This window comes from Choloepus didactylus, chromosome 11, assembly GCF_015220235.1.
Source record: "Choloepus didactylus isolate mChoDid1 chromosome 11, mChoDid1.pri, whole genome shotgun sequence".
Taxonomy (NCBI): Eukaryota; Metazoa; Chordata; class Mammalia; order Pilosa; family Megalonychidae; genus Choloepus; species Choloepus didactylus.
Window position 1 is genome coordinate 16,220,303 of NC_051317.1, and position 13,899 is coordinate 16,234,201.

General features: G+C 39.9%; 1 protein-coding gene across 2 annotated transcripts in view; it reads right to left on the bottom strand.

The window, feature by feature from the left end:
- Positions 1 to 1,310: 1,310 nt before the first annotated feature.
- ITK (IL2 inducible T cell kinase) overlaps positions 1,311 to 13,899 on the bottom strand; it is a 79,347-nt gene continuing 66,758 nt past the window's right edge. Inside the window, exon 17 of one of the 2 annotated variants that reach the window (XM_037798915.1) lies at positions 1,311 to 3,860. In XM_037798915.1, the coding sequence (XP_037654843.1) occupies positions 3,789 to 3,860 (72 nt within the window). In that variant the 3' untranslated portion in view covers positions 1,311 to 3,788. The remainder of the gene's footprint in view (positions 3,861 to 13,899) is intronic. The other variant, XM_037798916.1, reaches the window with a different exon arrangement.

Genomic DNA, 13,899 nt, shown 5'->3' on the forward strand with positions numbered 1-13,899 from the left:
ATCTTATTCGTCATTTTAGACTCCTCACCTAATGTAGTAGCAAGCACATAATAGGTGAGTGATAACTATTCATGAAAGAAATAAATGATCTCTAAACCTCCTTCTAACAATATCTGTATGATTCTGTTACTGTACAAGCCAACCACACATTATCTCTTAGGGAGAGCCTTGTAGTTATTGAAGACATACATGCACACACACACGCACACACAGTGCCAGCACCAAGGGGTGGCTCTGGGGAGGGGTCTTTGCTGCGCCAAATTCCCAGTATCTCCCTCAGAGCTGCACAAAATAAATATATAATCCAAAGTAAAAACATGTGCTTTTTGTGCAAATGCAGCACCGACCCCCTAACCCTCTCTTCTGATCAGACCATCTTCCTGACCTCTCTAATTAGAGAATCTGGAGCTCCTCCTGCACATTCTGACACACACTCCCCATCTTGTTGAATGGAGTTTGTAGCATTTCTCCCTCAGGGTGGTGGGCTTGTGTTAGGATATTCCAGGGAGAGTAGGATCTGCAAGAAAAATCCTCTGAGAAGCAGATCTGTCCATCCAGCTCTGCTTGAGAAGTTTCCCCATCTAGATCATTTGCCAGCGGGAGGGAAGCCCACAGTCGGTCCTAGGGAGGCTTTCTCGCCTGTGCCTAGTGGTGCTCTGAGCACTAAGTGGCTCTGGAGTGGACGTGGACATTTTGGTGAACTGAAAGAACAGGAAGTGTCTAGCACACCAAAACTATAATAACTGGCCTTTATTTCATGGGGATTTTAGCGGGGAGTGGAACAGCTAGCTATTCAGTGCTGGCCAACAGTAACTGAAGAACTCAGAGCTACAATTTCCACATGTCACCCACCCAGCAGATGACAGTGACTGAGTATGACAATCATATGATACCAGGAATAAGGCTCTGAGTAGTAAGGCTCTAGGAAGTTTCCCCTGATGTCAACCTTCCCCTGATAGAGTTCATCACTTTTTCTCTTTGCTTCTCTCTTCTTTGAACACATCTCTGTTGCTGATGTAATTGCTGTATCATAATTTTACTTGATTATATATCTGCCATCCCAACTATACCAAGAGTTTCTTGAAAGTAAAGACTGTGCGTTTTTCATCTTTGTTTCTACTGAACTTGGCATAGTGTATGACACACAGGAATCATTTGATATTGACTTGTTGAACGAGAGCTATTGAATGCTATGTAATCTTTATATGTCTTTTTGTGGAAGATGAAAGCCTTTTTTTCATCTTAACTTACCTTTTTACTTAAGGAAAAGGTTTGGGAGTTTGATATTAGAATAAATATGGAACCCAGGCTACACACACTGTATTTATTAAAAAACATACAGCTTTTATTTGCTATACCCAACCTTTAATTTAGTTCACTCTACAAAAGGGAAGAGATATTTGTAACATTTCTACCTTGAACATTAGCAATGACTGTACACTAATAAATACTTCATCCTAACCAAATATAAATACCCAGTATTAAAAGATGCAAAATGCAAGATCTACACAACATGACCATATAAGAGAATTCTCTCTGAATGCACTGCACTGTTTTCAAAATGTGGGAGGAAGAATCCAGGCAAGAATCCCATATTTGTGGAATAGGACACTGGGAGCTGAACAACATACATGTCTTCAGTTAAGGCCTCAATGAATCCAAGCTTGGAAAAGATAATGCCATATGGAGGGGAATTTTCCAAACCAGATCACAGAGATCAGTTAATTCTGATGTTTTCCTTCTAGACCGAACATCCCCGAAATCATGTTTAATTAGGGGCTCCAAAAGAGAATGTACAAAATGCCAAAAAGTAAACACGGATATAATGTTGGATGAGTTAAGTAAGATCATTTTCTGAATGACAGAGTTTTATCTTAGGCTCCCAGTTTCACAATAGTTATGGTTAACAGTTATGCGTCTGAACCACAAGATGGCCAAAATATCACACAAGCATTAGAAAGAGCCTATTGCAACAGCGTCTGATAATTTTTCTATGAGGTGTATCTAAACACTCTAAGAAAATTAATTCCTTCTTACATCAGGGAATACTCCTCTTCACAAAGTGTCCAAGAAGACTGCAGCTCAAGGTTGGTCTGAAGAAGAAAAGGAAGCATTTATGCTCTGCAGGAGAATCTTTTAAAGCTGCTTTGAAGTTCATTTATAAATGGCTTCATATAACATGACTCTGGCAGGCCGGGAGAATCAAAGGGTTAATTAACTGAGTAACTCCAAGGTCAACAACTATGACCAAGGTGAGGATACAGATGAGAAGAAGAGAAGATCCTATCCCAAGTTGGAGGGCCCGCACACCAGCCATAATGGTCTATGCGGGAGCAACTCGACTTCTTTATTGGCTTTCTATTTTCTTTTCTCTCTGCTGTCCTTATCTCCTCTGCAGTCTCTTTCATCAATACGAGGCATCATTGAGTAGGGATAAAGAATCTGCACTGGAGTCAGATTTGGGCTAGAATTCCATCTCTGCACTTGCTAGTCTGTGACTTTGAGTAGGTGTCTTTTTAAAGCCTCAGTTCTATTATTTATAAAGTGGGAATGTTAATACTATCTCACAGGATTGACGTAAATTCAGGGTGACTGTTTTAAGTGCTCAATCCACAGTAGGCATCCTTGTGCATCTTGGAAGCACCAGACTGAGTGTCTGACTCAGTTTCCACCCAGACAGCTTGAGCATGAACAGATTCCTTGCTCCTCTTCTAGAATTTGGGAAGCCTTGAAGTTTCAACTTTAAAACTTTAAACCCTGGGGGTCAAACAAGCTTCCATTGCTCTTCAGGAGTCCACACTGACCGCACAGTGATGCCCGCTGTTGATGAGGGTAGAATAGTACAGAGAGAGGCGCTGGTTGCTAGGGGCCAGACAAAAACGTGATCAAGTCCTCAGCCAGAGTCAGTATTCACAAGTAATCATTTTCTCCTAGGATGTCTGTGGAAGAATTCTATGCACAAGGGGAGACACAGTTACCTGCCTCACTTAGTACTAGAGGTGAGCATCAGAATGGTAGTAACCTAAGGCCCTTCTTTGTACCAGTGGGTTCCCCACCATCAGCTGCCCTCTTGCATTCCCTCCCAGACACCAGATATCTGACACCCCAACTGTGGGATCTGAATTGATTACCCCAATCCATCTAACAGAGCTTACCATGCCCCCTTCAAGGAGAGAAGTGGCAGTGTACCCTATAAAGCCTCATGAAGCTGCTTCTCAGAAGATCTGGCGTCTGCTGTGAGAGGCATTTCCATCACCCTCTGTGGCAGGAAGCTGTGTCTCACAGCATCAGAGCAGCAAAACCTGCTCTTTCTGACCTTAATTAACCTAATGGTTTTTCTAGATGAGGAATCTTGCCCTTTGTTCCCTTTGCTGCCACATCCTGGTATACTGTGTTGTGGGGTCAAACAAAAAGTTCCCTTGGCCCACAAGCTTTAGACTCATGTTTAAAAATAATAACAAAAATAACAATCCGGGTCCTACCCTTGTCTCTCACCAAAAAGTACAAGAAATGTCTGAAAGTGGTCAGATTGAGGTCTGCGCACACATCTGACAAGAGGCTAGAGGGAGGACAGAGACGTCACCGCGCTTCTGGCCCTGCTCCCAGCTCGGTGGCTGACCCTCCTGCCGGTGGCTGGGCTGCCAGCCTCCAACAGGGCGCTGCATGGTGGCAGCTCAGGGACGGGCATCACAGGCTGGGCTGCCTCTGGCAGTTTTTAATGCTCTGTGGAGGGGGAACTTCTCTCCCCATTCAATATCTGCAGCCTATGGCCTGGCACTGAGTCTCTGCTAAAGTCCTGATTCGGCAATTTCAGCCAGTTGACCCAACAGGATGGAGAAGGGCGGCCGGTCTTCTGGTCTCTGGAAAGAGAAGAAAAGATCGGCGTGAGTTCCTTGTACCTGTGTGTCATGGCTACATCCAGAGCAAACCAGAATTCAATGGCAATACTCTATGTTGATTTTTAAATATGTTTCCATATATATTGTACTGGAGGCATTTTGTCCTAGTAGTTAAGAACAGGTATTCTGGGTATCTGGGTTTGGAATCTCAGCTTTATCACTCATAAGCATGTAATCTGGAGCAGGTTACTTCACCTCTTTGAGCCTCAGTTTAGCACGTGTAAAATGGGATAATAATAGTATCTATCTGATAAGATTGTTATGATAATTAAATAAAATCATATATAAATATACATAAAATAAATGTTAAATAGCAAAAAAATGAAATACAATAACAAAATATGAACAGAATTTATATGAGGAAAACCACAAAATTCTGATAAAAGAAATCTACAAAGATCTAAGTAAATGGAGAGGTATTCCATGATCATGGATAGGAAGACTCACTATCGTTAGGATGTCAATTCTTCTCAACTTGATCTATAAATTCAATGCAATTCCAATCAAAATCCCACCAGGTTATTCTGTGGATATGGACAAACTGATTCTAAAGTTATATGAAAAGGCAAAAGACTCAAAATAGCCAACATAATACTGAAGGGTGACAAAATGGAAGACTGACACCACCTGACTTTAAGAGTTACTATAAAGCTATAGTAATCAATACAGCATGGTATTGGCAACAGAATAGACAAACAGATCAGAGAAACAAATAAAGAACCCAGAAATAGACCCACACAAATGTAGTCAGCTCTTTGACAAAGGAGCAAGGGAATTCAATGGAAAAAGGAGAGTCTTTTTAACAAACAGTGCTGGAACAACAGGATATTCATAGGGGGTGGGGAGGATCTCTAGATACAGACCTTACACCTATTACAAAAAATAACTAAAAATGAATCATAGATGTAAATGTAAACATAAAACTATAAAATTTATAGAAGATAACATCAGAGAAAATCTAGATGAACTTGGGATTGGTGATGAGTTTTTAAATATAACATCAAACCACAATTCATGAAAGAAAAAATTGATGGTGGACTTATTAAAATTAAAACTTCTGCTCTGTGAAAGACACTGTTAAGATAATGAAGAAACAAGCCATTGAATGGGAGAAAATATTTGCAAAACACATAACTTGTAAAGGACATGGGTCCAAAATATATAAGGAACTCCTAAAAATCAACAATAAGGAAACAAACTAGGGGGAGGCAGGGCAAGATGGCAGACTGATGAGCTGTATGTTTTAGTTACTCCTCCAGGAAAGTAGGTAGAAAGCCAGGAACTGTGTGGACTGGACACCACAGAGCAATCTGACTTTGGGCATACTTCGTACAAGTATCACTGAGATCAGCGAAATCTGTAAGTTTTTGTGGCCAGGGGACCCGCACCCCTCCCTGCCAGGCTCAGTCCCATGGGAGGAGGGGCTGTCAGCTCCGGGAAGGAGAAGGGAGAACTGCAGTGGCAGCCCTTATCGGAAACTCATTCTACTGATCCAAACTCCAACCATAGATAGACTGAGACCAGACACCAGTGAATCTGAGAGCAGCCAGCCCAGCAGAGAGGAGACAGGCATAGAAAAAAACAGCACGAAAAACTCCAAAATAAAAGCGGAGGATTTTTGGAGTTCTGGTGAACATAGAAAGGGGAAGGGCAGAGCTCAGGCCCTGAGGCTCATATGCAAATCCCAAAGAAATGCTGATCTCTCTGCCCTGTGGACCTTTCCTTAATGGCCCTAATTGCTTTGTCTCTTAGCATTTCAATAACCCACTAGATCTGTGAGGAGGGCCCCCCCCCTTTTTTTTTAAATCCTTTTTTCTTTTTCTAAAATAATTACTCTAAGAAGCCCAATACAGAAAGCCTCAAAGACTTGCAATTTGGGCAGGTCAAGACAAGAGCAGAACTAAGAGAGCTCTGAGACAAAAGGCAATAATCCAGTGGCTGAGAAAATTCACTAAACACCACAACTCCCCAAGAAAAGGGGGGTGTCCGCCCACAGCCATCATCCTGGTGGACAGGAAACACTCCTGCCCATCGCCAGCCCCATAGCCCAGAGCTGCCCCAGACAACCCAGTGTGACAGAAGTGCTTCAAATAACAGGCACACACCACAAAACTGGGCGTGGACATTAGCCTTCCCTGCAACCTCAGCTGATTGTCCCAGAGTTGGGAAGGTGGAGCAGTGTGAATTAACAAAGCCCCATTCAGCCATCATTTCAGCAGACTGGGAGCCTCCCTACACAGCCCAGCAGCCCAGAACCACCCTGGGGGGACAGCACTCACCTGTGACATAGCACAGTCATCCCCCAACAGAGGACCAAGGGTGCACGGCCTGGAAGAGGGACCCACTCGAAACTCTCAGGAGCCATACGCCAATACCAAGGACTTGTGGGTCAGTGGCAGAGACAAACTGTGGCAGGACTGAACTGAAGGATTAGACTATTGCAGCAGCTTTAAAACTCCAGGATCACCAGGGAGATTTGATTGTTAGAGCCACCCCCCCTCCCTGACCGCCCAGAAACACGCCCCATATACAGGGCGGGCAACACCAACTACACACGCAAGCTTGGTACACCAATTGGACCCCACAAGACTCACTCCCCCACTCACCACAAAGGCAAAGCAGGGGAGAACTGGCTTGTGGAGAACAGGTGGCTCGTGGACGCCACCTGCTGGTTAGTTAGAGAAAGTGTACTCCACAAAGCTGTAGATCTGATAAATTAGAGATAAGGACTCCAATTGGTCTACAAATCCTAAAAGAACCCTATCAAGTTCAGCAAATGCCAAGAGGCCAAAAACAACAGAAAATTATGAAGCATATGAAAAAACCAGACAATATGGATAACTCAAGCCCAAGCACCCAAATCAAAAGATCAGAAGGGACACAGCACCTAGAGCAGCTACTCAAAGAACTAAAGATGAACAATGAGACCACAGTACGGGATACAAAGGATATCAAGAAGACCCTAGAAGAGCATAAAGAAGACATTGCAAGACTAAATAAAAAAATAGATGATCTTATGGAAATTAAAGAAACTATTGACCAAATTAAAAAGATTCTGGACACTCACAGTACAAGACTAAAGGAAGTTGAACAACGAATCAGTGACCTTGAAGATGACAGAATGGAAAATGAAATCATAAAATAAAGACTGGGGAAAAAATTGAAAAAATCGAAATGGACCTCAGGGATATGGTAGATAATATAAAATGTCTAAATATAAGACTCATTGGTGTTCCAGAAGGGGAAGAAAAGGGTAAAGGTCTAGGAAGAGTATTCAAAGAAATTGTTGGGGAAAACTTCCCAAATCTTCTAAACAACATAAATACAGAAATCATAAATGCCCAGCAAACTCCAAATAGAATAAATCCAAATAAACCCACTCCGAGACATATTCTGATCACACTGTCAAACACGGAAGAGAAGGAGCAAGTTCTGAAAGCAGCAAGAGAAAAGCAATTCACCACATACAAAGGAAACAGCATAAGACTAAGTAGTGACTACTCAGCAGCCACCATGGAGGCGAGTAGGCAGTGGCACGACATATTTAAAATTCTGAGTGTGAAAAATTTCCAACCAAGAATACTTTATCCAGCAAAGCTCTCCTTCAAATTTGAGGGAGAGCTTAAATTTTTCACAGACAAACAAATGCTGAGAGAATTTGCTAACAAGAGACCTGCCCTACTGGAGATCCTAAAGGGAGCCCTACAGACAGAGAAACAAAGAAAGGACAGAGAGACTTGGAGAAAGGTTCAGTACTAAAGACATTCGGTATGGGTACAATAAAGGATATTAATAGAGAGAGGGGAAAAATATATATGACAAACATAAACTAAAGGATAAGATGGCTGATTCAAGAAATGCTTTCATGGTTATAACGTTGAATGTAAATGGATTAAACTCCCCAATTAAAAGATATAGATTCGCAGAATGGATCAAAAAAAATGAACCATCAATATGTTGCATACAAGAGACTCATCTTAGATACAGGGACACAAAGAAATTGAAAGTGAAAGGCTGGAAAAAAATATTTCATTCAAGCTACAGCCAAAAGAAAGCAGATGTAGCAATATTAATCTCAGATAAAATAGACTTTAAATGCAGGGATGTTTTGAGAGACAAAGAAGGCCACTACATACTAATAAAAGGGGCAATTCAACAAGAAGAAATAACAATCATAAATGTCTATGCACCCAATCAAGGTGCCACAAAATACATGAGAGGAACACTGGCAAAACTAAACGAAGCAATTGATGTTTCCACAATAATTGTGGGAGACTTCAACACCTCACTCTCTCCTATAGATAGATCAACCAGAAAGAAGACCAATAAGGAAATTGAAAACCTAAACAATATGATAAATGAATTAGATTAACAGACATATACAGAACAGTACATCCCAAATCACCAGGATGCACATTCTTCTCTAGTGCTCATGGAACTTTCTCCAGAATAGATCATATGCTGGGACATAAAACAAGCCTCAATAAATTTAAAAAGATTGAAATTATTCAAAGCACATTCTCTGACCACAATGGAATACAATTAGAAGTCAGTAACCATCAGAGACTTAGAAAATTCACAAATACCTGGAGGGTAAACAACACACTCCTAAACAATCAGTGGGTTAAAGAAGAAATAGCAAGAGAAATTGCTAAATACATACAGACGAATGAAAATGAGAACACAACATACCAAAATCTATGGGATGCAGCAAAAGCAGTACTGAGGGGGAAATTTATAGCACTAAACGCATATATTAAAAAGGAAGAAAGAGCCAAAATCAAAGAACTAATGGATCAACTGAAGAAGCTAGAAAATGAACAGCAAACCAGTCCTAAACCAAGTAGAATAAAAGAAATAACAAGGATTAAAGTAGAAATAAATGACACAGCGAACAAAAAAACAATAGAGAGGATAAATATCACCAAAAGTTGGTTCTTTGAGAAGATCAACAAGATTGACAAGCCCCTAGCTAGACTGACAAAATCAAAAGAGAGAAGACCCATATAAACAAAATAATGAATGAAAAAGGTGACATAACTGCAGATCCTGAAGAAATTAAAAAAATTGAAAGAGGATACTGTGAACAACTGTATGGCAACAAACTGGATAATGTAGAGGAAATGGACAATTTCCTGGAAACATATGAACAACCTAGACTGGCCAGAAAAGACATAGAAGACCTCAGTCAACCCATCACAAGCAAAGACATCCAATCAGTCACCAAAAATCTTCCCACAAATAAATGCCCAGGGCCAGACGGCTTCACAGGGGAATTCTACCAAACTTCCCAGAAAGAACTGACACCAATCTTACTCAAACTCTTTCAAAACATTGAAGAAAATGGAACACTACCTAACTCATTTTATGAAGCTAACATCAATCTAATACCAAAACCAGGCAAAGATGCTGCAAAAAAGGAAAACTACCGGCCAATCTCCCTAATGAATATAGATGCAAAAATCCTCAACAAAATACTTGCAAATCGAATCCAAAGACACATTAAAAAAATCATACACCATGACCAAGTGGGGTTCATTCCAGGCATGCAAGGATGGTTCAACATAAGAAAATCAATCAATGTATTACAACACATTAAAAATTCAAAAGGGAAGAATCAAATGATCATCTCAATAGATGCTGAAAAAGCATTTGACAAAATCCAACATCCGTTTTTGATAAAAACACTTCAAAAGGTAGGAATTGAAGGAAACTTCCTCAATATGATAAAGAGCATATATGAAAAACCCACAGCCAGCATAGTACTCAATGGTGAGAGACTGAAAGCCTTCCCTCTAAGATCAGGAACAAGACAAGGATGCCCGCTGTCACCACTGTTATTCAACATTGTGCTGGAAGTGCTAGCCAGGGCAATCCAGCAAGACAAAGAAATAAAAGGCATCCAAATTGGAAAAGAAGAAGTAAAACTGTCATTGTTTGCAGATGATATGATCTTATATCTGAAAAACCCTGAGAAATCGACGATGCAGCTACTAGCGCTAATAAACAAATTTAGCAAAGTAGCGGGATACAAGATTAATGCACATAAGTCAGTAATGTTTCTATATGCTAGAAATGAACAAACTGAAGAGGCACTCAAGAAAAAGATACCATTTTCAATAGCAACTAAAAAAAATCAAGTACCTAGGAATAAACTTAACCAAAGATGTAAAAGACCTATACAAAGAAAACTACATAACTCTACTAAAAGAAATAGAAGGGGACCTTAAAAGATGGAAAAATATTCCATGTTCATGGATAGGAAGGCTAAATGTCATTGAGATATCAATTCTACCCAAACTCATCTATAGATTCAATGCAATCCCAATCAAAATTCCAACAACCTACTTTGCAGACTTGGAAAAGCTAGTTATCAAATTTATTTGGAAAGGGAAGATGCCTCGAATTGCTAAAGACACTCTAAAAAAGAAAAACGAAGCGGGGGGACTTACACTCCCTGACTTTGAAGCTTATTATAAAGCCACAGTTGTCAAAACAGCATGGTACTGGCACAAATATAGACATATAGATCAATGGAATCGAATTGAGAATTCAGAGATAGACCCTCAGATCTATGGCCGACTGCTCTTTGATAAGGCCCCCAAAGTCACTGAACTGAGTCATAATGGTCTTTTGAACAAATGGGGCTGGGAGAGTTGGATATCCATATCCAAAAGAATGAAAGAGGACCCCTACCTCACACCCTACACAAAAATTAACTCAAAATGGACCAAAGATCTCAATATAAAAGAAAGTACCATAGAACTCCTAGAAGATAATGTAGGAAAACATCTTCAAGACCTTGTATTAGGTGGCCACTTCCTAGACTTTACACCCAAAGCATAAGCAACAAAAGAAAAAATAGATAAACAGGCACTCCTCAAGCTTAGAAGTTTCTGCACCTCAAAGGAATTTCTCAAAAAGGTAAAGAGGCAGCCAACTCAATGGGAAAAAATTTTTGGAAACCATGTATCTGACAAAAGAGTGATATCTTGCATATATAAAGAAATCCTACAACTCAATGACAATAGTACAGACAGCCCAATTATAAAATGGGCAAAAGATATGAAAAGACAGTTCTCTGAAGAGGAAATACAAATGGCCAAGAAACACATGAAAAAATGTTCAGCTTCACTAGCTGTTAGAGAGATGCAAAGTAAGACCACAATGAGATACCATCTCACACCGATTAGAATGGCTGCCATTAAACAAACAGGAAACTACAAATGCTGAAAGGGATGTGGAGAAATTGGAACTCTTATTCATTGTTGGTGGGACTGTATAATGGTTCAGCCACTCTGGAAGTCAGTCTGGCAGTTCCTTAGAAAACTAGATACAGAGTTACCATTCAATCCAGCGATTGCACATCTCGGTATATACCCAGAAGATCGGAAAGCAGTGACATGAACAGATATCTGCATGCCAATGTTCATAGCAGCATTATTCACAATTGGCAAGAGACGGAAACAACCGAAATGTCCTTCAACAGATCAGTGGATAAATAAAATGTGATATATACACACGATGGAATACTACACGGCAGTAAGAAGGAACGATCTCGTGAAACATATGACAACACGGATGAACCTTGAAGACATAATGCTGAGCGAAATAAGCCAGGCACAAAAAGAGAAATATTATATGCTACCAGTAATGTGAACTTTGAAAAATGTAAAACAAATGGTTTATAATGTAGAATGTAGGGGAACTAGCAATAGAGAGCAATTAAGGAAGGGGGAACAACAATCCAAGAAGAACAGATAAGCTATTTAACGTTCTGGGGATGCCCAGGAATGACTATGGTCTGTTAATTTCTGATGGATATAGTAGGAACAAGTTCACAGAAATGTTGCTGTATTAGGTAACTTTCTTGGGGTAAAGTAGGAACATGCTGGAAGTAAAGCAGTTATCTTAGGTTAGTTGTCTTTTTCTTATTCCCTTGTTATGGTCTCTTTGAAATGTTCTTTAATTGTATGTTTTTTTTTTTTTTAATTTTTTTTTCATACAGTTGATTAAAAAAAAAGTTAAAAAAGAAAACAAACAAGGAAAAAAATATGTAGAGCCCCTTTGAGGAGCCTCTGGAGAATGCAGGGGTATTGGCCTACCCCACCTCGATGGTTGCTAACATGACCACAGACATAGGGGACTGGTGGTTTGATGGGTTGAGCCCTCTACCATAAGTTTTACCCTTGGGAAGACGGTTGCTGCAAAGGAGAGGCTAGACCTCCCTGTATTTGTGCCTAAGAGTCTCCTCCAGAATGCCTCTTTGTTGCTCAGATGTGGCCCTCTCTCTCTGGCTAAGCCAACTTGAAAGGTGAAATCACTGCCCTCCCCCCTACGTGGGATCAGACACCCAGGGAAGTGAATCTCCCTGGCAACGTGGAATATGACTCCCGGGGAGGAATGTAGACCCGGCATCGTGGGATGGAGAACATCTTCTTGACCAAAAGGGGGATGTGAAAGGAAATGAAATAAGCTTCAGTGGCAGAGAGATTCCAAAACGAGCCGAGAGATCACTCTGGTGGGCACTCTTACGCACACTTTAGACAACCTTTTTTAGGTTCTAAAGAATTGGGGTAGCTGGTGGTGGATACCTGAAACTATCAAACTACAACCCAGAACCCATGAATCTCGAAGACAGTTGTATAAAAATGTAGCTTATGAGGGGTGATAATGGGATTGGGAAAGCCATAAGGACCACACTCCACTTTGTCTAGTTTATGGATGGATGAGTAGAAAAATTGGGGAAGGAAACAAACAAACAAACAGACAAAGGTACCCAGTGTTCTTTTTTACTTCAATTGTTCTTTTTCACTTTAATTTTTATTGTTGTTATTTTTGTGTGTGTGCTAATGAAGGTGTCAGGGATTGATTTAGGTGATGAATGTACAACTATGTAATGGTACTGTGAACAACTGAATGTACGATTTGTTTTGTATGACTGCGTGGTATGTGAATATATCTCAAGAAAATGAAGATAAAAAATAAAATAAAATAAAATTGGGAAATACTTGATTCAATAAAAGAAATAGAATTAGTAAAAAAAAAAAAAAGAAAGAAAACAAACTAACTGATTTAAAAATGGGCGAAAGATGTGAACAGACATCTCACCATAGAAGATATACAGATGGCAAATAAGCATATGAAAGGATGCTCAATATCATATGTCATTAGGGAATTGCAAATTAGAACAATAATAAAATACCACTGTATAGCTATTAGAATGGTTAAAATCCCAAAAACTGATGATACCAAATGTGACAAGGATGAAGAGTAGCAGGAATTCTCATTTATTACTGGTGGGAATGCCAAATGGAATAGCCTCTTTGGAAGACAGTCTGGCAGTTTCTCACAAAGTTAAACATAGTCTTACCATATGATCCAGCAATCACACTCCTAGTTATTTATCCAACTGAGTTGAAAACTTATGAACACGTAAAAACCTGAACTCAGATTTTATAGCAGCTTTATTCATAACTGCAAGTTGGAAGCAACCAATATTCCCTTCTGTAGATGAGTGAATAAGCAAACCATGGTACATCTGTATATTGGAATATTATTCAGCAATAAAAAGAAATGAACCGTCAATTCATGAAAAGACATAGAGGAATCTTTATGCATATTGCTAAGAGAAAGAAGCCAGTTTGAAGGGGCTATATATTACATGATTTCAAATATATAACATACTGGAAAAGGCAAAACTATACAGTAAAAGGATCAGTAGTTGCCACAGGTTTGGGGGGAGGGGAGAGATGAGGTGGCATGTGGGATTTTTTTGGGGCAGTGAAACTATTCTGTATAATACTGTAATGGTGGATCATGGTATTATGCATTTGTCAAAACCCATAGAACTGCATAGCACACAGAATGAACCTTAATGTAAACTATGGGCTTTAATTAATCATAATGTATCAATATTGGTTCTTTAATTATAACAAATATAGTATACTAATGCAAAATGTTAATAACAGAGGAAACTGTGCAGGTGAGGGGATGTATG